This window comes from Condylura cristata, unplaced genomic scaffold (genome assembly GCF_000260355.1).
Source record: "Condylura cristata isolate star-nosed mole 26May11 unplaced genomic scaffold, ConCri1.0 scaffold00014, whole genome shotgun sequence".
Taxonomy (NCBI): Eukaryota; Metazoa; Chordata; class Mammalia; order Eulipotyphla; family Talpidae; genus Condylura; species Condylura cristata.
Genome location: NW_004567115.1, coordinates 28484713 through 28511290, shown reverse-complemented (window position 1 = coordinate 28511290; position 26578 = coordinate 28484713). Strand labels below are relative to the sequence as shown.

Sequence of the window (26578 nt, the reverse complement as noted above, 5' to 3'; positions counted from 1 at the left end):
ACTGCCACGCTTTCCTGTCTTAGCAGAACTGGCCTCTGCCGCCGTGTGCCAGCGAAAACTCGCGCATGCGCTTGGAAAGCCAGAAAATGGCGGCGATGAGGGCCGCACTTTTTTTCAAATTAGTGACTCCCAGAAGTCATTGCGCGCATTTGTAACGAATTTCCGTTCGAGTTTGTATTTTAGGCGCCATTTTCGAGTGAGGGACCCGGAGCCCAAACACCGGCTGGAGTGGGGGTATACGATCGTCTTCCAGCTCTGGTCCGAGTGGACCACGCCGCAGGTAGAGTGCTTACCCCGGTGAGGCTGCCACACTCCCGCTTCCCGCTACTGCGGCGCTAGGAGAACGGAGGCCTGGAGAGGGCCGGAGCGGCCGGGCCGAGTTGCCCCCCCTCCCCCGCCGCCGCCTGTCCCCGCGCTGCTGCCTGGAGCTCGGGGCGGGGGGGGGGGGTGGCCTCCGAGTCTCGCAGACCTCCCTCGGAACCTCGGCCCCGCCTGCTCCCCTCCTGATCGGTCCCAGAGTGAACCCTGAAGTGCTCTCCCTGAAGGGCACTCCCCACTCAAGGGCACGGCACGGAGCGGAGACCCCAACCCTGCCGCCGGCGCTGGGGTGGGTGTGGACTGGGGACGCCAGCCTGGGCCGTTCTCCCTAGTGGCTTGTGGAGGAGACCCCATTCCTGCCACCTCTCCCGGGGGACTGTAGAAGAAACTTCAGCCCCGCAGTCCGCAGCTCCGAGCTTTGCCGCGGAAGAGGGGTGGGCGCGCACGGCCGTTGGGTCTCCTGACTCCCGAGAGTTGTTGATCCTCCAATCCAGAACTCTCCCGAAGTCTGAACCCCCGGCGAGCGTGGGGACGTCGCAGGTTTAGCAGTGACACAATATCCTTACACATTTGAACACTACGGGCTGGGGACACAGAGCAGGAAAGAACCCGCGCTGGGTCCCCGGGCTTGTCTGGTTTTCCTACTGCCCTACCTGCTTTCGCAAATCCCTCCTGGCGTTGAGCGAGGTTCAAGAAGGGCCCTCGGGTTTCCTAGAGCCGGACAGGCTGGGACTGACTTGCCCCGGGTCTCCCGCGTAGCGACCATGCCGCGCAGAGGCGCCCAGCCCTCCACCGCCCGGCGCGCTGAGAATGGACGGCCGGAGAGCCCCGACGGTGCGGGCAGCGACGCGGGATCCGAGCCCACCGCCCCAGGTGAGTGGACTCCGCGGAGACAGTGCTGGGAAGTCCGGTTGGCTCGTTACCCCCGGGCCAGCACCCTTGGGGAACCCGGTGGGTCCGCGCCGCCGGCGAACGGCGGGATGGGTGACCCGCGTGAATCCGTGCCGGGGTGGAGGTACAAGTGCCATCGAGGCTGCGAGCTGACGTCTAGTGGCTCTAGAGATCGGCCCCGTGGGGCAACTCAAGAAAAGTGATCTGGCGATTTTCAGATATTGGACTCTGGTGCCGTTTCTGTTTAAAGGTACTGAAGGACGTAGGGGCAAGTAAAAGGCTTCAATTTGAACTTAACTTTGTGGCCTAGTATTTACGGAAATCGGCACAATCAGCCAATAACTAGTAGACTTCTAACATGTCGGTAATTTTATAGAATGAAAAGTTGATTGCCCCAACGTCACCTTATTTTCTTAAATTGCGTTTTAAGACATAATTTACTCGAAGCTGCTGTAGTTTCTGTGAGTTGAGGAATTGGACGACTCTTGCTATGACAGTGTCGCTGGAGCTCTTGAGTCCCCAAACTAAAGGTTTGGTGTTCCTAGATGCCTCCGCGGGTTGGATCTAGTCTTAGGATTCAACCACCTGCTTAAACTTGGATCAGGGCATCAGGTTGTGGGTTTTCCTTATTTGCTGATGTAGTGTTTTGAGTCTTAAAAAGGTGCATCCTATGGAGTTTGTTGACTGGTGGTCTAAAGAAACTTTTTTTAATAAAATCATCTTTAGGGCTAGGTTGGGATAATACTGTATATTTAGGTAGATTTCTGGTTTCATCTCCAGAGATTAAGATGTCCTCCGAACTAATTGCACTAATTGAGGCATTTTCCACCTTGCTTTCCATTTCCTTTCATTTGACTTAGAGACTCCAAGTGAGGAAATGGATAATAGAAGTTTGGAAGAGATTTTGAATAGCATCCCTCCTCCCCCGCCTCCAGCAATGACCAATGAAGCTGGAGCTCCTCGGCTTATGATAACTCATATTGTAAACCAAAACTTTAAATCCTATGCTGGTGAAAAAGTCCTGGGACCTTTCCATAAGGTATTTGACCATTTTAGTGACTATTGTAAAGTAATCGTTTTTATCGAAAGATGTTTGAATTTTTTGTGTTGTATTTATTAGCCCAGTGTGATAAGTAGAAGGACAGTTCCTTTACTTTTAACAATGATTTAGCTTACTGTTTGTTAGTTATCTTTAGAACTGCTAACCATAAAAGCTGTAGCTTTTCCTCTGAATAGAATTCGTAAGTTTTTTGTTTGAGAACTTTGACTATAGGAATAAATTTAAAGTGTCTCAATATGGTTTAAAGATACTCAAACTGGAGATGTAATTAAGAAAATTTAGTTTGTTTGGTAGAGATAAAATAATACTTGTGGTTTTGCTGCAAATTAAAAATTTGAGCAGTTTAAAATCCGTAGTATTGGTGTGACCCTTTTTAATTTCACTTTAACTTCTCCTTTTATGCAGCGTTTTTCCTGTATTATTGGGCCAAATGGCAGTGGAAAGTCCAACGTTATTGATTCTATGCTTTTTGTATTTGGCTATCGAGCGCAAAAAATAAGATCTAAAAAACTTTCTGTACTAATACACAATTCTGATGAACACAAGGATATTCAGAGTTGTACGGTAGAAGTTCATTTTCAAAAGATAATTGATAAGGTAAGGGGTTTTGACTGTAGCTTATTTGCAACATTCAAGTAAGGAGCATGACGAATTTCAATACATTGAACTTTTTTGGGCTGAATTTGGATTTTAAAAATTAGTCTATGGTTAAAGTAGAACATGTTGATTTCTCTGCCTCCTGTAGTCATGTAGATGTTAAAACTTTATCTTAGAAAATTAATTATAACTGACTTATTATAGTGTTTGCCTTTTGGGAAATAAAAACTTAGAGCAGTTCTAGTATCCTGAGAGCTAAATAGGCATTTTTTAGTATGAATTTTGGGCTTATTTTGGATAAATTGCCTGAATTTTAAAATTTAGTGACTAGTTTCACCGCCTTGCTTCAGTGTGAATTACTTATAAAGCAGGGGAGGGGAGTCAAGCTAACATGTTTTCTAGAATAGGATACAATAATAGGTAAAATGTTTTTAGATTATTTTTGGAGGGTTTTTTGGTATTAGTTTTTTCCTTTTCTGTTTATTAATTTTAGAAATACAGGTTTCAAAAATAAAGCAAGCCATATTATATAATGAAACAACTTCTGGGGGGGGTTATTTTTTAAATATACTAGATCTACACACTAGTGTGTAGATTACTTCTTGGCACTTTCTATTTTGTCATTTGGATGGAGAATAGATTTCCAGTAAATCAGGTTTTATTCCATTCATTCCCTGTTAATTACATTTGAATCATGTTAATTTTAAAAGCTAATTTCAAAATTACAGATTTTAAGGAAAAGTGAATTTTATTAGAGTTGCACTTCATTTTGACTTTTTGAATTCACAATTCTTTGTAATTCTTTTCTACTTTCAATTAATGGCATAATCTTCCACACATATGCACATCCTACCCCCATATACACCCTGGGCAAAAGAAAATAAGCCATATTACCTCATTACTTCCTTCTTCCTTGAATCATCTTTTGCAGTTGTTTTGTTGGTTTTTTTTTTTTTTTTTAATGCACTAGTTTTTTACAATGCAGCTTAATAATTCAGGTGAATTGGTTTTACATATAGTGGGATTCTTTGTCTCTCCCCCACCCCCCTTTCATTAATTCTTGGTCAATTATTTTTAGGGTTGTTTTATAGTGGGATTTTCGTTTGGTCTGACTTTTGTTTGTAATCTATGAGGGAAGTTATCATACAACTTGCAAAAATACCTGTTCTTTGTTAAGATTATTTCTGAGAACTGTTGCCTGTTTTTATTTTCTGTTGAAGATTTTAATCTATAAAATTAGTTTCAGAATGAAGTAAGTGACTTGAACAAGACATGACCATAATAATTGTTTTCTGGTTTTGTTTTTCCTGAAAACAGGAAGGGGATGATTATGAAGTGGTTCCTAACAGTAACTTCTATGTATCCAGAACAGCCTACAGAGATAATACATCTGTCTATCACATAAGTGGGAAGAAGAAAACATTTAAAGATGTTGGAAATCTTCTTCGAAGCCATGGAATTGACTTGGACCATAACAGATTTTTAATCTTACAGGTAAATTTATTAAGGACTGCACAGTGCTCTTAGTCTTGTTTTTTTTTCTTCAGTAAAATCCAGTGAGGTTTTCCCTGTTGGATGAATCCTGTATTTTTGAGGCCTTAAAGTACTGTAGCAGCACATCATGGTTTACATAGTACAGTCAAGATGCGAATCATTATTTGCTGCTCTAGAAATTTAAGGATATTCATTCAGTGCTGTATTCATCTTTTGAGCCTCATTTTATCTTTGTATGAACCTACTTGTTCCGCTGTAGCAGCACGTAAATATTGGCGTAGTGAGATAAATATTAAACACCAATATTATTGTGCTGCTTTAGCGTGACAGGGATATAGCACCTATTTTCCTTTATATTTCCTTCTATGAAAATATTTTAAGTGAAGTTCCGTTTTTGAATACTTCTTTTCCTTTGTTTTTATTCTTTAATAATGCTGTACACCAAAAGAGATAAAGATAACTGTACACTTGGAATTTGACAAACTTGAGCAACTAATTTAATCTTTTTGTCACTTAAAAGGGTTGGTTAATAAAAGTTTACTCAAGCTGGCTTTTGTCTTGTTTATAATAGCCTACTTAAACCACAACTTTTGGAAGATCAGAGAGTAGCTGAGATTCATTTTAAGTATCAGCATCTCATTGTTTTGTTGGTTTGGGTTTTTGGTTTTTTTTTTTTTTTTTTGCTAGTTTGTTTTTTAGGAGTATAAAAATCAAGTACCTGGTGTTGATCTATTTTAGAGACCCTTCATTTTTTTTATCTCAGTAAAGCTATTCTACCAGCATTGCTTAGTGAAGCAAAAAAATAATTTTTAGTGTAAAATATGAATTTGTAAGAAGTGTTAAAAATCTTTTTAGTTTTGAGGCTATCTTGTTCGCTTGTGTCCTATCCAGATCGCCAAGAGCATAATAATGTAGAAAAACTGGTGGTAGTCTTTAGTGTCTTCACCACAGTGCTGATTATACGTTGGAAATTCTGGTTTGTATGCTAAAATTTTAAGAAGGATCACCAAGTAATGCTTAAAATGTTAACTCATTTTCCGTTGTAATTTTTATTCATTTTTTTTTTTTTTTAAGAAAATTACTTTTAGATATACATAGTATAGGTACAGGATAAATTGATCTTCTGGACTTATATCTTTATTGCTAGGCATACTACATTTGTGATACTTATGTATCCCAAACTTATTTAAAAGTGAGTGTTGGAAGTCAGTTGAAAACAAAATTCTGAACAAGATTTGAATTAGATAAATGTAGGAATAAGACTTTGTAGGTTTTTCTGTTTTGTTTTTAATCAAATGTTTTGTGGACCTTCATATTCTTGGCTTTGGTTTGATTATGAATAGAAACTTTTAAGTCCCTTTCTAATGCTGTTTGGTAATGATATCATTAGTAAGAAACTGTATTGGTGTTTTTCTTTTGTTATTTATTATGCTGAAATAAGCAGTTCAGGTTTTACACCCATATAAAGAATCATTTAAATAGACTAAATAAATTTTAACCCCTGTAAGGGTAGTTTTTTTCCCTTGATGGGTAGTCTCTGTACATAATTCAGTAACAAAGGAAACTAAATATACTACATTTAGAATTCTTCCCAAAGAAGTAAATAAAATAATTTTGAATTGTCAATTTTATGATAAAAACATGCTTCTGAAATAACTAGGTTGGTTATGCTGATTGTCGTCATAATAATCTCAACCTTTTTATGTTGTGATAAATTGTTTAAAGCAAGTTCTTAATAACCAGTGTAAACTATCCAAGTTAACAAATTCAATTCCATTTGATTAAATTTACAGATAAGAACCTTTAGGAATTCACCTGTTAGGAAGAAGAAACAGGATTGGACTAGGTAGAATTAATGATACCCTATTAAAAGTATGAGGGAAAGTAACAGTGGTTTCTATGGATTTTTATTTAGTTGCTTATCAGAATTTTAGATTCCTGCACTAGAGACAATAAAGCATGAGAAGGTAAGTAAGAATGTGGTTTTGTTACCTTCTCTCCCACTGAATAATGTTTCTTAAGAATTAGCTGTGGTTTGGAAGTCTGGGAACTTAAAGATACCATAATACCACCCCACCAGGCATGTGATTACTTTGAATAAAATGTATGAGCCAATGGTGGTGATATAACAACATAAGAAATCTGAACTTAGCTAAAATTTTGAAGTTAAAAAGCAATAAATTTTTAAAACCCTCAAAGTTTATTGTTTGTTTTTCAGTTATATGTATTAGATTTGGAGGTTATTTATTTGTAGGTATTTCTAGTATTTGAATCCTTTTAAAAAATTGGTCAGTTGACCAAATGAGTATCGAATAAGGCACCCTACTAAGATGCTATAAATGGTACAAACATGGTTAAATCCTGTTTCTTGTTCTTAAAGGCACAAAGCATCTCTTTGCCTTGAAAGGTATTAGATTACACTTGACCATTGTGCTGTCCATGTTTATATATTTCTCCATTTATAAATATTCTATTTAAGAGTTTGTGTCCTCTGGCTATAACTCTTAGTGCCAATAAATAAGGTGGTTTTATTAGTTCTGCCTAACATTTCATGGGAGCTATGGCTTATAAGTTAGATTTTAATAGGTTTTGGTTTATTTGCTTCATTCACTTTAAAAATTTCCTTATTTGCTGTCTCAGTATTTTTGTAGACACCTAAAACACTTACAACTAAACCACAATTTTAGTTTTTTCAAAGTTTTCAGATACATGTGCTTTTGTCTTCAAATTATACTTATAAAAATCAAATTAAAATTTAAAACAAGAGCCAGGCTTTTTTTTCTTACTATTTAGTTAATTTAGGTAGCTAAAAAAAAAATTATTAGAAGATGAATATACTGCAGTGAAAATGGAGAATATTAAAAGATTGTAAGGCAAAATTAAAAAGTCCTATGATTCTGGGAAATTAAATTTTGATGCAGATAGTCATTTAGTCATTTTTTATCTTTAAAAGCCTACCTGTAGACCTTATTATGAAAAAATTTACTGTAAATGTGTACTGGATTTCCTATGATTCCTAACTTGCTAAAATTCCTATTCCATTAAGGTAAAGATCATCATGCTTGTTTCTCTTAGATTTTTTAAGCCATTTTCCTATAAACTGTCAGTCAGTGTCATTAGTTTCAATAAATTAGGATTTAGAACACCATTTGATTTTGGGGGGGACATGATCTTTATACACTCTTGAGATATGTTTGCTATTTTTATGAAACTTAAAAAGCATAGGTATTTTCCATGGTTTCTTAATGTCTGATATAGTATGAACATAATTTTTAAAGTATGAAGTTTGTTAGAAGTACAGAATGCCATACAATTTTGACTGTTAGCCTTAACTTGAAACTTTTTTGTATAATTGTGCTGCCACTGTTTGTGATTGAGTCTTAATGTGGAAGTATGACTTTAAATTCCAGTTAATGCTTTAAAATCATTTTGAAACATGGAAATTTGGGTCCTAATTTAGATCTGTATTGTCTAATTTCACATGAAATCAGCAAATTTTCTGAAAAATCAGACTGTCAGTCATAGATTGCATATGAAGTGGCACAAAAATGGGAAAAGGAAGAAAATAAATAGTAGCAAGTGGTAAGACAGGCAAGAGAAAAACAAGGAACAGCCACAGGAAAGGTGCAAGGTTGCCATTGGAGTTCTAATAGTCAAGTGACAAGAGACCTAAATGTTTATTCAGCAGTCCTGCTAAGATAATACAGTAATTGTTATATAACTATTAAACAATGTTGAGATTTGTGAAGGAACATTTTAATTTATGGATGTCCTCATCTTTCCCTTAATTTTTTTTCAACTGGGCAATCTTGTTAAAATGAATAGAAACCATAGCTGAATGTCCTTCATTTTAATTGAGAGGGAACAAGCAATCAAAACAATCACTGCTTTACCCAAAGCTGGACAACTCCTAATAGCTGTATCCCATCACATAAAGAAGTTGACTAGGAAAAGTGATGTCTTCAATAATTTTATCATTGTAAACTAAATACTAAATTCCTTTGGCCATTAGATTCAGATGTTTAGGTTCTCACTGCAGTTTTTCATTCATCTTAAAATCAATGCTCAGATACTGAAGTTTGATAAGTATATTACAATCAGGTGTAGGATATTTGTTACTTGAATTGTAAATACTAACCAACTACATCCACTCCACTAGGACATAAGCATTGTTTGGGGACAGTTTGGGTTGTTAAGGGTTGAGAAGTGGGTAGGTTGCTACTTGCATCTAATGAAGGGATCCAAAAAAATGCTATTTAGCATCCTACAATACCCAATGCAGTACCCCCTAAACACACAACAAAGTATATTTAACCTAAATGTGAATAGTAGTATTGTTACTATAGTCACTCTGCCTACATTTAAATTAGGGAGAAAAAAACTTGGAATAAGATTTTGGCTTCTTTAATGGCTGGAACTGCTGTGATTACAATCCAGAACTTTGGACATTCTTCTAGGCTTAAATCTTGTCTAAAATTTAAACTATTGCTACAAACATTTGGGAAGAAGTGATAATTAAAAGCGCAGTAAAATATTTTATATAAATACTAGTTCACACACAGTACTCTGAAGCTTACAAAAGAAATCTGAAAAATAACACTCTTCGGATAACATTTCACTTTGTTTGATGACCATGTGTTGTGCAGAAAGTGATGTATAAAAATATTAAAAACAAGTTATAGTACTGGACTAGCACAGATGTAACTAAATTGTCATTTTCAGGGATTGGGGTATAAAACTGGCCAAGTTTATACAATAAGTGGGTTCCTTGGTATGGCAAAAACTACCTCTTAGGTTTTCTCTGCTTTACTGGAGTTTAGCGACTTTATTAACAAATTGCTTTAATTCTTAAAACACAGTAGTGAGACACACACAACTGCTCACCATCTTTATTTTTTTACTTTTTATAATTATGTTGAAACTTCGGATAAATACAATGCATTGTCCAGATTTTTAATGTTCTTAAATGGGTATTTTAAATATTTAAATTGAGAAAATAACATCTTTTTAATACGATGTTTTTCTTGATTCTTTTTTGGTTTTGCTGAAATTAAAGGATACAGATATTTTCTACTTGCCTGTCCATTTTATTCTGTGTGGTAGTAGAGGCAAACTGCTGCTGTGAAGTAAAGTAGCAGCCTTTGCCTGAGCATGTCAGACAGAATTGTTTTAGCCATCAGATAAATGACTGGCAGTCAGCCTTGCAGGTTTTTTTCTTTTTCTTTATAATTACATTGCCTAAATACAAATATATAATGTTCGTTTAAGATTTTCATTACAATTCAAATTTGTTATCTTAATGATTGAGAACAGAGTTCTCTAATGTCAGTATGTACTGGGACCTTTTCACTTGGGTATATTTTTTATTGCCATGAAAAATAAGTGATTTGTTTTTAAAACATTACAAGCTTAAAGTTTGAGATAACTTTTTGAAAGCCAGTACTAACGCTCAGGTTATAAAGTTTTAACTATACAACCACTTTTGAGGCAGGACTCTTTGTATATTCTAACCATAAATGGTCTTTTAAAGAATTCTTTGTTTTAGCATAGGAGTACTAATTGTTATTCACAATGTTGCCACATTTTTTAAATCATAGTTGAAAGAATACCTAGTTGAATTATGATTAATAAAAAAGTGAATATATTGAAATACCTTTTAGGTGGAGATTCTTTGCGTTTGTGGATATAATTTTATGAGTCAGTGTAAAAAGACATCTTGTATCCCCTCATGTAAAATTAAGCTTTTTAATATCAGTTTAGAGTATAGTTTTAACTTGTTAAAATCTCTTTAGTTAAATAAAGGTGCATCCTTTAGTAGTTTACTATTGTGTTTTTTGTTTCTAGTTCTCACTTAGGATTGATGTAGCTAAACATACACAATGTGAAATAATACTTTTTTTTTTTAAGGGTGAAGTTGAACAAATTGCTATGATGAAACCAAAAGGCCAGACTGAACATGACGAGGGTATGCTTGAATATCTAGAAGATATAATTGGTTGTGGACGACTAAATGAGCCCATTAAAGTCTTGTGTCGGAGAGTTGAAATATTAAATGAACACAGAGGAGAGAAGGTGACTTTTCTGTAGACTTGTTACAAATCAGAATGTTTCTTAGATTAGTTAAATTATACTGAATCATTAACATTATGATAGGTCATAATTATCAAGTACATGGAATGTTAGGTGAATTTTGTTTTTACATTTAAGTAGATGTTTTTATCTAGTGTTGGCATATTTTAAGTTCAGTTGTGCATATAAGTGGCTTATTTGAACATAATGCATGTCTAATTTTTATAGCTAAACAGAGTTAAGATGGTGGAAAAGGAAAAGGATGCCTTAGAAGGAGAGAAAAACATAGCCATCGAATTTCTCACCTTGGAAAATGAAATATTTAGCAAAAAGAATCATGTTTGTCAGTATTACATGTAAGTACTTTGTCAGTTCTGAAATTAAGCTAAAGCCCTTCTTGTCTTAAACTCAAGAAATGTAAAGTGTTCAATGCATTTATCTAGGGCTATTTTTAGTATTGAAGGTTCATTTTTAAGTGTCCTACTTTACATTGGGAAGTAGAATCACTATACTTAATAAAATCCTTTAAAAAGTATTTACTAAATAATTTCAGACATTTTTAAAATTTGTATACTAGCAAATTTAATTCTTTTAAACCCTAACCTCTTAATTTTCTAGCCTTGACACCTGAGTTGTCTTTTTCCTTCAGTAGTCAGGTGTAATGTAATTAAGAATACTTAACAGGTTTTACTCAAGTTTCTTACAGCTTTAGAAATGGTCCCTGCCGAAGGATTACCCATTCCTTTTTTCTCCCTTCTAGTTATGATCTGCAGAAACGAATTGCTGAAATGGAATCTCAAAAGAAAAAAATTCATGAAGATACCAAAGAAATTAATGAGAAGAGCAGTATACTGTCAAATGAAATGAAAGCTAAGAATAAAGCTGTAAAAGATAGAGAGAAGTAATAATCTTTTGAAAATGTTAAAAATATTTTCTTTAATTTCTATTACATGTACTTAATCAACACACATGTATCTATCGACACACATGTGTAAGATAGTATTTTGCATGTAATGTATAAAATAGTTTACTTTTGCAAACAAAAATCTTAATTGCCCTGCATCTAGTTAATCACCTCAGATTGCTAGCACTCATCTTAAAGTAAGGGGGGATGCTACCCCCTAGTGGCAGAACACAGTAACAAACCACCACAGCAAAAAATAAATAAGCATGTAACCAGAACAGGAGTTAATTGTCTTAAACTGTCTACAGGCTCCCTGGTAGCACAGGAGCTATAAAGTCTCACTGCTGTCAAGCTATCACCAGCCACTGTAGCAGTTGTGAGTTCAGTCCCCAACCAGGGACCTCACTCACATGGCATAGCAGATCTCTCCTCTCTGAAACTGGCTGCTCCCCTCAGTACTGTGTTTCAATGAGCCTGTTCTGCTCTCCACTCTATCTTTGGTAAATCTCTCAAACCACCACCCTGTCACACACACACTCTGGCCTACACCCTAGCTCCTGTATTTATGTATAAATAAATCTTTTTAAAGAAAAAAAAGTCCATATACATACTTTTTTATAAGGTATTGGCTTTTTTTTTTTTCTTGTTTTGCTAGGAAACTGAATAAAATTACAAAGTTCATTGAGGAGAATAAAGAAAAATTTACACAGTTGGATTTGGAAGATGTTCAGGTTAGGGAAAAATTGAAGCATGCTACAAGTAAAGCAAAAAAACTGGAGAAACAACTTCAAAAAGATAAAGAAAAGGTGGGTTGTGGAGGGGAGGGAGCCCTTACTTGAGGTGTGAATGTATTTTTGTAAACGAATGTTATGCCATTTAAAAACAAAAAAGAAAAACCATGGAGATTACACCTGACAGGAGAATGATGGTGTAAAATGTGTGTGAAGAAAAAAGGCAATAAATTTTCTTGCCTGAATACCTAGTCTTCATAATTTCTTATGCATGTGTTTGTCGAGTTGTCTAAGAGAATGAGTTGCATTTACTCACAGTGTCTTTTGACCAGATAGCAGATGCTCTGGGAATCAGTGTTTGAGGAACACCATTTTGGAAAATGTTCAATTTCTCTGCTATTGAATAAACAAAATAACAAATATTTGAGAGTAAACACAAAATTGGACAGACTGATACAGAGCCATTAATGTCTAGAAATCAAATATAGACACTTGATTATTACCAGAAGGTTTTAATGCATAAAATAATAGTCCTACAGTGATGACTCTGGGAAAGTAAAGTTGTAATATACCACCAAGGTAGTTTAGTCATGTAGGTGAAGAAAGATAATTACAGCCTATAACTGGAACAGAAGTAGACTCAGTTGCCTAGCTAGCGAGAATTTTACTCATAATGAACCAAGAATTTACTGAACAGCTTTACTATTAGACTCAGCAAATAAAGATATTGCAGAGGATGATTAAGAGTATTTGCTAAAGCCAGCTATATCAAATCTACCTTTTTTTTTAGATTTATTTCCTGGTACAGAACTGGGGTACAGGCTAGAGATGTGGTGGGTGAGAGGATTCACCAGAGACAGAGTGGGGAGCAGAACAGGCAGATAGATGAAGTATACTGCTGAGGGGAGCAGCCGGCGAGTCAGGAGAGGTCTGCCATGCAATGTGGAAAGTTAAATGTTGATGGCATTGCACAGTATAAAGGTTCATCTTATAACTTAAACTTTTTTTTAATAACTTTAGGTTGAAGAATTTAAAAGTATACCTGCCAAAAGTGAAAATATAATAACTGAGACCACAACTCGAAGAAATGCTCTTGAGAAAGAAAAAGAGAGAGAAGAAGAAAAACTAAAGGAAGTTATGGATAGCCTTAAACAGGAAACACAAGGGCTTCAGAAAGAAAAAGAAGTAAGATTATTTATTAGTTGGTGTTTATTTTAGTGACTTTAAAACAAGAGGATTGTTTTTGCAGCCATAGTGAAAACTGAACTATTTGGAGGAAAGGTTTGGGGCTTTTAATGTTTAATATTAAGCATAATAGCCATTTCTTTTTGTTTTCTATTTTTCCATTCAAAAGAAATTGTTAACCAAATGAGAATTTATTGTGATAGTAGAAAATATGACATGTCAAATACTTAGTGTCGACTTCATCACCAAATTTTCTTTTTCATCTTAAATTATTTTCTTGATTACTTAATGAGTTACCAACAAAAAAATTATGGGGCATACTAAGTACAAATTGATGTCTTGCTTTGCTTCTGTAGCTCTTGCGTAAATGAAAACCATTGCTCTTGGTGTCAGTCAATTCATGGTTGAAATCCTAGGTCTCTAATCTTGTGCTGCCTATTAGTGAGTAAGTGACTTAGAGTTAAACCCTGGCGTGTTTCTTCATATCAAACATAATGGTATTTGTGTAGTGGGGTTGTTAAGGATTAATATCTATAAAGTATTCAGAATAATGCCTAGAACCTAGAGAGCAACTTGTGTATGGTTATGTTTCTTACCATCAAGCATTTAAACTGATTGTCTGATGAACTTGGACATCACTCTGTTTAAAATGAAAGGGTTAGACTTTCCAAAGGACCTTTTTTATGCCATTATTCTAAATATGAGGTCCTTTAGACCCAACCAAAAATAGTAGCACAAATTTCTCATTCACCAAATAATGATTAGTGGTGAGGATTACCAAGTCTTACCTCTAAAACAAAGATTTTCACGATAAATATACTTGATGAAACTTGCTACTAAGTAGTACTTATAATGGGCAGCCTTTTTCAGGTAAGGTAAAATGTGGAACAATTACGGAGTTTAGTTCTCTTTCAGAGGTTTCTTTTTTGTTTTAATTTCTAAAATGAGCTTACTGGAGAACTCAGTAAGTGCTTGTGAAATCAGCTAGGAAAAGACTTGTACCATGAGTCTTGAAATTAGGCAAAAACTACTTATTCTACTTGTTAAGAATTCTGTATATTATCCTTGCAGAATTTAAGTTAAATTCAGAGCGTATAGTTTCATTTTTGACTTGAAAACATTTCATATTTAATGAGTCTCATTTTATAACAGAGTCGAGAGAAAGAACTTATGGGTTTCAGCAAATCAGTAAATGAAGCACGTTCAAAGATGGATGTAGCCCAGTCAGAACTTGATATCTATCTCAGTCGTCATAATACTGCAGTGTCTCAGTTAAATAAGGCCAAGGAAGCTTTAATTGCAGCTTCTGAGACTCTCAAAGAAAGGAAAACTGCGATCAGAGACATAGAGGCAAAACTTCCTCAAACTGAACAAGAACTAAAGGAGGTAAACCTTTGTTTCTGTATTTCATCTTTATATTGCTTATCAGCCCTAGTTTTATTTTAATTTCAACATTAAAGTGACTGTTAGATGGGTCTTATTTCATTTAGTGTAATCTTCGGAAGTATCAAACAGCAAGTACTACTGCCACTACCAGCACCCTATGGAAATACTTTAAGAAGAGGTTGAGTACCCTAAATCTATATGTAGACAACTTATGCAAGGGTAAACAAATGAACAGACTTATGTGCATATATATTTGAATGAATGAAATTTGAATGAATGAATGAATGAATGAAGGCTAATCAGTGTATTTTTTTGTTTTTTAAATTTATAGATAAAGTTTCTGTGTTGGAATTGCAAACCGTTTAGTCAAGAGAACTAACTTTTAGCTCATTGGTGTCCCTTCTATCCTTCAGGTGAATTATATATAAAAAAGGAATTTGATAGCTTTAACCTCTAAAGCCTCACTAGGCAAAATGGCAATAGAAATGTCATTTGAAGAGAAATTATACTGAAAAGTTATTGTAGGAAGTACACACTGTTGTGTTTACAGGGAATTTTTAAATAAGAGTACATAGAATTTCATGTAAGCTTAAGTCACATCCAGTTACTTCCTTTTTTGTAGTGATATGGTTTAATTTTGAGAAATTATAACAAGTTTTTGTTTTATACTGATATAACTGATACAACTTTAAAAAAGGAGATGGGACTATTTTAAAAAATGGAACTTAGTGATTGAAAAACTGAGTTTGGATTTGTTTATTTCACAGCCGTGTGGTCCCCTCTTTAATGGTGTACAATAAATAAAATCATTTAAAAAGCCCAGTCAGCCATACCTACTAGCTTCCTATACCACCATCTGTTTTTCACTAGAACAGAACTTTTGTTAGGACTCTTGTGTGAATTATGTGATACCTAGATGGGATATCCTCAAGCCAGTTCTACTTGTTCCATTAATGCACTGCTCCTGAGCTGTATTGCACTTAAACTCCTTATTTATACTCATAATTTCTGCCCACCTGTATTTTTTACTTGTTCTTTGCTGAAAGGCCGAGAATTGATAACCATCCAGATTTTTCAAAGCCAAATCAGCAGTTATAATATGAAAGCTAAGTTCTTGTTTAAGTGTTTATTGATGTTCCTTACCTTTTTTGATATTTTTTTGAATATTACAGCTAATTCTGTTCTGTGATTAGGCAGATGATCTGGGATTTATTTTCTTTTCACTTTTAGAAAGAAAAGGAACTTCAAAAACTTACACAAGAAGAAATAAATTTCAAGAGTTTGGTTCGTGATCTTTTCCAAAAAGTTGAAGAAGCAAAGAGTTCCTTAGCAATGAATCGAAGCAGGGGCAAAGTCCTTGATGCAATAATTCAAGAAAAAAGATCTGGCAGGATTCCAGGAATATATGGAAGATTGGTAAGGTAGATTTATTTAGGAACAACTTTTTCTCAATATAATCTTGTAAAATGATTTTCTTATCTTTACTTCCCTTTTTATGTACATATTACCACTGTACATGCCATAGCAATCATTTTATTAGAGGGCATTCATTTTTAAACATTTTGCTCTTCTGACAAAATTATTTGTGATGTGGAATCTCATTAAAAGCGATTTCAGGTTTTTTTGGTTTTGTTTTTTAATTACAATCTGAATACCAAGTGGGGAATACTAACTCTAGTAGTGACAAACTTGATAATTCTGTTTAGGGTTTTACACCACTATTCTAACATGGCTGTAGGGATATCAAAAAGGAATCACGTCGGGAAAGCTAGCAATTACAGAGCCCAGTCCTCTAAGGCCCAAGGAAGGCAAGAGTTATGACCACAGTTTTTAAAGGTGGTCTAGGGGAAACATAGGAAATATATTTCAGAATACTTAATCTCCTTCCCTGCCATCTCTGGCCTGGTACCTCTCATTATCTAAAGCTAGAGAACCAAAGGAACCCATTGATAAATTCCCTGAGTAAACTTTCTGGAAAGATTCAGAATGGCAGTTGAAAATGAGCAAATGTCAAGCAACTCTACCTTACTTACTTGAAGAATCACAGTTGAATCCTGTTGACTTGCTCTGAGAGATAATAAAGCTAGTCAGTGAATGTGCCTTTAATTTATTCATAGATGTATAAATAGGTGAATATTTTCATCACAAATTGCATGTTAGGTGACTTTCAGTGATTCAAAGTTTCACAAATTCATAAATTATTTTGCTTATAGTACATTTAGATGTCTAATCTTCACATTTTCATTTTCATACAATGTAAACAGTTCTATTTATGCTTTCATTAGAAAGTACCAACTCTCATGCCTATACATTTAAGACAAATTTAAAACTCAAATGGTGACTGCCTCTGCAGAAATGGAAGGTTGAAGACACTAAATATTTTTTTCCTTATGTTCCCTTCTTGGAATTTTACAAACCAGCGTATAATTTGTGTTTTCAATCAAAATAACAAAAATACCATGTGAGTTGTAATGAAATGATACTGTCTTTTTTGCTTTTTATTTATGTATTGATTTTTCCTCCTTTTCTTAATTATTAGGGGGACTTAGGAGCAATTGATGAAAAATACGATGTTGCTATTTCATCCTGTTGTCATGCACTAGACTACATTGTTGTTGATTCTATTGACACAGCTCAAGAATGTGTAAACTTCCTTAAAAGACAAAATATTGGAGTTGCGACCTTCATCGGTTTGGATAAGGTGGGTATTTTGTAGTAAGCTGTCTCTAATTAAAAATTTTAAACATCCTGTTTCTCATTTTGAATTCCTTTTTAATATTTACATGACCCCAAAAAGAAGCCACATGCATTATAGCAGTCATTCCCAAACTAACTCCCCACAGCAACCTCTTATCAACTTTTTGTTTCTCTAAATACACCTGTTCAGGCCATTTTGTATAAAAAAAGCTTTAACAGGTTTTCACTGTTCCATATTGTAACATATAATGGTACTTGAATTCTTCTTATGGCAGGATAATAGTCATTAAAATGTATTACTGCATTTGTCACTGCATTATGAAAGGACAACTGGGTTGTCTTCAGTTTTTGGTCTTTATGGTTAATTCTGCTGTGAATATTCATGTGCAGGCTTTTGTTCAAACACTTGTTTTCAGTTATCTTAGGTTATTATCTAGGAGGTTAGTATCTAGGAGTGTAATTGCTAGACTACATGCTGTTTAATTTTTTTGAGGAACTTCCTGGCTTTTCCACAGTGGCTGCAGTTGCCCACTAGCAGCATGAGGTTTCCAGTTTCTTTGCATTCTCACAACACTTGTTATGTCATTTTTTTTATTATAGCCATCTTTGTGAATATAAAGTTGGTATCCTGTGATTATTGCTATTTCATCCTGTTGACTCTTTGCACATCTTTCATGTGCTTATTGGCCATTTGTTCATTAAAGAAATAAATTTAATTTTTAAAAATTTAGTTATGTGTGTTTTGGGTGTTATAACAGTTCTAGCTTTTAAAATTAGTTTTTAATCCATGTTCATTTAATTTTTTATGTGAAGAAGTCCATCTTCACTCTTGTGTATATGGATATCAAGTCATTCACCACTATTTGTTGAAAAAAAAAACTATTCTTTCCCCCACTGAATTTTTTTACCACCTTTGTCAAAAATCGCTTACTAGTAATGTAGGTTTTATTTTGAACTCTATCCTTGTACTACTACCATGTCTTGATTACTGCAGCTTTGTATTAAATTTTGAAATCAGGAATTTTTTTTAATGTCAAGATGGTTTTTAAGATTAGCTGGTCAATTACTGGGGGGAATAAAAGCAACTGACCAGGTTGCATTGAATCTGTAGGTCAATTGGGATAGTATTAACATCTTAACAATATTAAATCTTATAACCATAACCATGAATAAGGCGTGTACTTATATACATCTGATTTTATGTGATAATGGTTTACAGTCTTGAATGTATAGGTCTTTGTTTTTTAAATTTATGCCTAAGTTTTTTTTTTTTTTTTAAAGATTTATTTATTTGTACATACAGAACTGGGGTATAGGCCAGAGGCTCAGGGGTGGTGAGAGTCTTCACCAGAGTCAGAGTGGGGAGCAGAACAGGCAGAATCACAAAGTACACTGCTGAGGGGAGCAGCGGGCGGGCCAGGAGAGGTCTGCCACACCATGTGGTCTCCTCCGGGGCAGGCGGGAATCGAACTCCTGTGGAAGTGGCTTTTAGCTTCTCAGTGCAGTGCTTTAACCCGCTGCGCCACCAGGGAGGGCCTATGCCTAAGTTTTTTAAGGTTTTTAATAATGAAGGTATAATCTTATTCCTAGATGTAGAACTACAATTAATTTTGACTATCTTGTATTCTGCGACTTAAAATCATATTCACTCTGGTGGATGGGGTGTGTATGTGTGTATGTTCGTTCATTCCTTTGGACTTTGTGTCATGACATCCAGGATGGTTTTACAATAATTTTTAAAAAGTAAAATGATACTCAGTTATCAGGTACTCAAGATCTTTTTGCCCATCCTATATTTTTTTTATTTACACATATATGTATGTGTGTATATAACGTGTAGATGATACCAGAAATTTACGAGTTATTTATTACATGTTGCTTTGGGGTTTTTTGTTTTTGTTTTTCCCCCACCACTACACCTTCTTTCTCCTTTTAGATGGCGGTATGGGCAAAGAAAATGACCAAAATTCAAACTCCTGAAAATACTCCTCGTTTGTTTGATTTGGTAAAAGTAAAAGATGAGAAAATTCAGCAAGCATTTTATTTTGCCTTACGGGACACCTTAGTAGCTGACAACTTAGATCAAGCCACAAGAGTAGCATATCAAAAGGATAGAAGATGGAGAGTGGTGACTTTACAGGGGCAAATCATAGAACAGTCAGGTAAGAGTGGTTCTTTTCCTTCAAATTATTTTAATTTGTTCATCTCATTAGAAAAGATACCTAAAGCTGACTTCTCTCCTCTGTTCTCCAGGTACAATGACCGGTGGAGGAAGCAAAGTAATGAAGGGAAGGATGGGTTCATCAGTTGTTGAAATCTCTGAAGAGGAGGTTAGCATTACAGTCGTAACTTTTTTCAGATAGCTATTGATATATATAATATACATGCTATAGAAAGTTTAGCCATTTTAAGTATCCTGTACTAAAATTTTAAAAGATTGGATTTATTATAAATATTAATATATAAGCTGAAATTTTGTGGGGTTTTCCCCACATAATTATTGCTTTATTACACATTTATTTTTAATTTCAAAATAATTTGTTAGTGAAAACTTATGACAGGTGTCCAAATTTTATTTTAAAGTACTTTAGGTGCCAAAAGTATACGAAGATGTTAAAATGTTGAGGAATAGCTGTCATGTCCCATTTTTATCCTCAGAACACAACTTAAACTTTTTTCATCCTTAGTAAGACATACTTGGATGTTTTATATTCCAGTTGGGCCTTGATTTCCCCCCCATATTTGAAACTATTTATATTCCCCACTTAAATACTTAGATAATGTAATGTCATTGAACTAATAGGTGACTGTACAATTAGAAAATTGTCTTTTCTTCTGGTTTCTTTATAGAGAAATTAATTGACTACTTTTAAGCTTAGTAGTAATATAATGGTACTTCTACCATTCTAGGCTTTTTGTCAGTCTTTTTTACATAACTATGATTTTGATAACTATAATTTCATACCTTTGTGTCTATGCTTTGCTAAGCCTCCACCAAAACTTCATTGCTGATATGTTCTAGTATTTAATTTTCTTAATGCATAAGTTGACTTGCTTATTTCATTAATACTCTTATGTAGGTAAATAAAATGGAATTGCAGTTGCAGAGAGACTCTGAGAAGGCAGTACAAATTCAGGAAAAGAAAGTACAACTGGAAGAAGCAGCAATTAAGTTACGACATAGTGCTCGGGAAATGGGGAATACACTAGAAAAGTTTACTGCAAGCATCCAGGTACTCCTAACAATTGTAGCTGAGACTTTGGGAATTCAACAGTTTTAGCAAAACTATTTTGTTTGCTAACAATTTTTAAATTATAAGGAAGGAGTAAGACATCTGGATAGAGGACCTGTCTTTTGATATTTTGTTTCCCTGAGTGTTCATGAATAAACACACTGTCACCGTGTCAGCCACAGCCAGTACTGTTTCCCACTTGTACTACATAGAAATGTGTCTTTCCTAAACAACTATGTGAGCGTTTATTTTCATTCTCCTTGCACACCAACTGTCTTCTCAAAAACAAAGTTTTCAAGTAGTACGCAAAAGATCACTGGTTTTTATGTACATTATTCAACTCCTTAATGTAAATGCCTAATTTGCACTTTGTGGTAGATGGAGATATACAAATATATGTAATTTTAAGGAATCGTACTAACTTGGCTTCACAGTTTTATTTCCAAGCCAATGTAAATTTACTTTGTTTGAAATTGCATTAGAGCATTTTGCTTGTATATTGATAAATGTTTTAATAATTTGATAAATGGTTTTCTGTGCTATCTATATAACTTTCTTGGGTATACGCTTCCAATTTTTTTTTTTTGTTTTTATTCCTAAAATTACAGTTGTTTCTTAGTACATACACTGCATAAGACGCATTATGTATTGCAAAATTGTCATTTAAAATGTTGATACACTGCTGGCAGTATATGTAAGTATTTATTTTCAAGTCTGAACTCTTGATAGTTTTCAGTGTATTGTAAGTTTGTTACACTGATTACTAAAATGTGGCATTAAGTGTTTTTTAATATCACAATGTTTAAATGTTACAAAGTTTTTAAATGTTGATCTTGAATTTTAAAACATTCTTCAGCGTTTATCGGAGCAAGAAGAATATTTGAGTGTCCAAGTTAAAGAACTTGAAGCTAATGTACTTGCTACAGCCCCTGACAAAACAAAGCAGAAACTACTAGAAGAAAATGTTAGTGCTTTCAAAACAGGTATATTTAAGCATATAGATTTTTTAATTGTCAAAATTAAGTTTTTAAAGTTTGAAATGTTCAAGGTAGCAGTTTGTAGAATAACAGCTATATGTACTACATGCAAGTAACTGAGTTTTTATGGTTTGTTACTTTACTCTTAAAAGTTTGTAAAAGTAAGTAAAATAGAAAACCAGCAGAGAGTGAGTTAATTGCTAGGCACATAAAGGGTAAAGCAATGGAAAGCAATGATTAAGGAAGTTCGTTAAGAAAAAGTTGACATCTTTGAAAAGAACTTTAGGCTTTGAAATTGTTGAGAAATAAGCAATTGTGTTCATCGATGAGCAAGGGAATTTTAACCTTTTGATATTGTTTGTGTTGACATCAAGTCTTATTGACTGAAGAAATTTTTATCTGAGTGCTTTAGAAATTTGAATTGTTTTTTTTTCTGATTTCAGAATATGACAGTGTGGCAGAGAAAGCTGGTAAGGTAGAAGCTGAGGTTAAAAGGTTACACAATATCATTGTAGAAATCAATAACCATAAACTCAAGGCCCAGCAAGACAAACTTGATAAAATAAACAAACAATTGGATGAATGTGCTTCTACTATTACTAAAGCCCAGGTAGCAATCAAGACTGCAGACAGGTAGAGTATGCATACTATCTAGTCTTTTTCCTCTTTGATTTCACCACATTGGAAAGGGGTTTATAGTTGAATGTGAAGACAATTAAATATTTCTATTTACTGAAATTATCTAATTAAAGAAAGGGGAAGTGATAATGATAAAATGATCATAAATAAATGACCACTTATTTTTAATTGGTAAACAGGTGTGCCTTGGCACATTTATAACTTTAGTTGCTTTAAGACATGGAAATCAAGCTTTTTGATTTTTCTGGCTCAGATGTTAATTGTGGCTAATTTAAATAGATCTTGATCTTGGGAGACTAAGAGGGTAAGAATGATACATTAGCAAAAAATATTATTTCCCTAATTTGCACAGTATCCATTCGGATCTTGTTTTTATGTTGATTTTAGAATAATCTATTGAATTTTTTTAATGAATCACATAATGCATGTAAACTGTTGAATTATAAACACTTATAAGAATTTATATGTTAATTGAGAGATTTTGAGAGTTTTTTGGCTTTATAGTGAGTTTCATTGATTTGTAGTGAGAGTTTAAGATGTGTAACATCCCACAGGTATATGTATAAACATAAAACTAGCTCAAGGATTTAGTCACAAGTTTTAGATGTGTCAGAAAAATATGATGGGAAGTTGGTAAGATTTCAGAAGCAGAGTAGAATCATGTTAACCACATTTTTAAAGTTTTTTGCTTGTTTTAGAAATCTTAAAAAGGCACAAGACTCTGTCTTTTGCACGGAGAAAGAAATAAAAGATACTAAGAAAGAAGTAGACGACTTAACAGCAGAACTAAAAAGTCTTGAGGACAAAGCAACAGAGGTTATAAAGAACACAAATAATGCAGAGGTGAGACTTGAAGGGAGAAGCAGTGGTCATTGAAGAGTAAGAAACATGACATCAATACCTTGCATATATAGTATACACTCAGTGTGTTAAAATGTGTTAGTTTTTATTTGTACTGTAAGGGATTTGGGGGAAGATTGCAAGCTTCATCTTTATATACCTGTTCTTTCCATCTGGGAAGGTCATATCTGAAGTAGTTTCTCTTGGTTTTTAGGAATCTTTACCAGAGATCCAGAAAGAACATCGTAATCTACTCCAAGAACTAAAAGTAATCCAAGAAAATGAACATGCTCTTCAAAAAGATGCACTGAGTATTAAGTTGAAACTTGAGCAAATAGATGGTCACATTGCTGAACATAATTCTAAAATAAAGTATTGGCAAAAAGAGGTGAGGATACTACCAGTTAGTTAAGTGTAACTTTAAAATATCCTTTATGAAATATACCTGGGATTTTTGTTTCTGTGTGTATTTTGAGGTGTTCTGTGACTCTGAGTTCCATATATACCGAAACAAAAATTGGACAAAGTTTAGAATTAGCATATCCAGGGCTCCTTTAACAAGTTTGCATAGACACTGCAAACACTATCAATGGCTTTCTTGAGTTTAGTGTTCTTTTAATAAGGAATTTGCCTTTGTTTTTATCAATGATTTTTAATACTGTGCCTTCCCTAATTGTCATATTAATTGAACATTTAGATTTCAAAAATATCACTGCATCCCATAGAAGATAGCCCTATCAAAGAGATTTTAGTTCTAAGCCAAGAGGACCTTGAAGCAATTAAGAATCCAGATTCTATAACAAGTCAAATTGCACTTTTGGAGGCCCAGTGTCATGAAATGAAACCAAACCTTGGTGCCATTGCAGAGTATAAAAAGAAGGTATGAATTATCTTATTTACTTTTTAAATTGACCTCTAGCTGAATGTTTTTCTCATGATACGCTTTTTTTTTTTTTAATAGGAAGAATTATATTTACAACGGGTAGCAGAATTGGACAAAATAACATGTGAGAGAGATAATTTTAGACAGGCATATGAAGAACTTCGGAAACAAAGGCTTAATGAATTCATGGCAGGTTTTTACATAATAACAAATAAATTAAAGGAGAATTACCAGATGCTTACTTTGGGAGGTGATGCAGAACTGGAGCTTGTAGATAGCTTGGATCCATTCTCAGAAGGAATCATGTTCAGGTTTGTAACTATATATAAAGTTTTACATTCTCCTTTTAATGCTTAAAGTCTTAATTCTTAAGTGAGAACTTTATTTGACAAATACCAATTTGTATATTGGCAGCTTGCAGTATTTGTCTAGTTTTACCTTTAATTTTTGGAGCCATTTTAATTGTAACGGGATTTTAAAACACAAAGCAAATAATGCAATGACAAATAGGAGTAATAGCAAGAAGTATCTACCAAATAAACATATTTTGGCAGGTGTTCATTATGTTCATCCAACGTTTTTATCAGATTAGAGATTACTAAGGGTAGTAGTAGAAATCAATTCTGAAAAATCACTAAATCTTAAATTTAGTTTCACAAGTAATTTAATGTAAGTTTTCTTAAGATTTGAATTATTATTTCAGTGTTCGGCCACCTAAGAAAAGTTGGAAGAAGATCTTTAACCTCTCAGGAGGAGAGAAAACACTTAGTTCATTGGCTCTAGTATTTGCTCTTCACCACTACAAACCCACGCCCCTGTACTTCATGGACGAGATTGATGCAGCCCTTGATTTTAAAAATGTGTCGATTGTTGCATTTTATATCTATGTAAGTAGACATTCAGATGTTCTTACTCACAAATTCTGTTTGTCCCCTAAACATTACACATGAAATACTTGGACTATGAAATACTTGGAATTGTTTCTTATTTAGCTTTTTCCCAATATCTCCATGTCCTGTGGTATCAAAGGTGACCAAGTCCTTTATTTGGGGGAAATTAAAGTTCAGATTGATAATGTAATTAGTAGAAGAAACACAGCTAGAATCTGAAGTTTGCTGTCTGGATCTTTTTTCCAATAGGAGACTTTCAGGCAAAATACTATCAAAAACATCCAAATTCCTCTCTAACTCAAATCCTTTTTCATGGATTATCCGTGCCATCATTCCTGTTTATGTCCATTATTGTGTAAGCTTTAATTTACTGCCCTCCAATATGTGGGAAATAGTAAAGCTTAGATGTTTATTACATGATTTACTTGTAATATTTAATGTTTCTAACTTTTTCTCTTTAGGAACAAACAAAAAATGCCCAGTTCATCATCATTTCTCTTCGAAATAATATGTTTGAGATTTCGGATAGACTTATTGGAATTTACAAGACATACAATATAACAAAAAGTGTTGCGGTAAACCCAAAAGAAATTGCATCTAAAGGACTTTGTTGAACTTGTTTATATTGAAGATTCCTTTAATCAACAGACTGAGAGTATTATATTGATTTTTTTTTTTTGTAAAGGATTATAAATTATATAAAATATATATTCCTAGACTGGATCATGTAACTGGTTTCTATTTTATGTAATTGACATTACAATTCTAATAAAATATTCTGTTCTTGCCACTAGATTTTAACAATCTGACAGTTTTGTAAACAGGCAGTGAGAGGAAGAAGCCTGGAGGATATCAGGTGATTTGCCCTTAGTCCCAACTTACTACTGATAGTTTAAAAAGCATGTTAATTAATAGTGAAACTCTAAAACTAGATCATGTTAACAAGACTCAGCCTACTCCCATGAATCTTTAGCCCACACTTAGAAAATTCTGCCAGCTACTCTTATATTCCTAAAATACTCCACTTAATTTACTTGACAATCATATTGTATTTATTACACAAATATTAGGGGCTTTTTAAACCGTTCATTCTCAACTATAAGGATGAAAACCTATTATTTTCTAAAATTTCTGTGTTTGAAAGAACACTTGTAGAAGGGCTAGCGTAAACCAACAGTATCTTCTGAACATGACTCAGGTAAATTAGAAGTTGTAAAGGGAACTCATATACCACTACACTTATTTCATTAAAAGGATAAACTAGTAACTTTCTGAGTGTAAGTGGAAATTAAGATGGAGTGTTATTTTCCTACAGTGCCGAAGTTTGGGGGGGTTTTTTGTTTGTTTTTTTTTAACCCTACTGGCTCAGGAATGCTTCATATTGTTACTGGAAATAGGTTGGCAACCTAATTTTCAGAAGGAATTTTTGGTACTGAAGTCTTTTCCTTAACTGTTCAATTTCTAGATAACTGATCCTGTGAAATTAACACTGAGCTAACAGTTGTATCATAGCAAAGCCATTAAAAACTGTAAATACAGTAGCATGGAAATAAAGCAAGATCTGAAACTCAAGTATGGTCATGTGTTTTAAATCAAGGTTACATGAAGGAAAAATAACAAAGCTATAAATTGAATGCTTCTCTTGGTGAAAGTACAAGTGGAATTTAGTATTGACTTAGTATAGTAGTAGGAAAAATTAGTACTAAGCATCAAAGTAGATAATACACCCATATAAAAATTTTTTAATTTATGTATGCATACAGAGTTAGAGGACAGACCAGAGT

The 26578-nt window shown here is 34.3% G+C and overlaps 1 protein-coding gene across 1 annotated transcript; it reads left to right on the top strand.

Annotated features, from left to right (window-relative positions):
• The first annotated feature begins 86 nt into the window (after positions 1-86).
• Positions 87-26358, top strand: SMC4 (structural maintenance of chromosomes 4). The gene is made up of 24 exons (XM_012724957.1): positions 87-280; positions 1078-1191; positions 2072-2248; positions 2675-2866; positions 4184-4360; positions 10268-10432; positions 10658-10785; positions 11190-11330; positions 11989-12139; positions 13085-13249; positions 14402-14635; positions 15866-16051; positions 17175-17336; positions 19269-19494; positions 19586-19662; positions 20413-20565; positions 21422-21548; positions 21986-22175; positions 22880-23024; positions 23236-23409; positions 23719-23901; positions 23983-24215; positions 24608-24791; positions 25256-26358. Exons 2-24 carry the CDS (start codon positions 1129-1131, stop codon positions 25406-25408), a joined length of 3786 nt encoding a protein of 1261 aa, XP_012580411.1. The 5' UTR covers positions 87-280; positions 1078-1128; the 3' UTR covers positions 25409-26358.
• Positions 26359-26578: the final 220 nt, after the last annotated feature.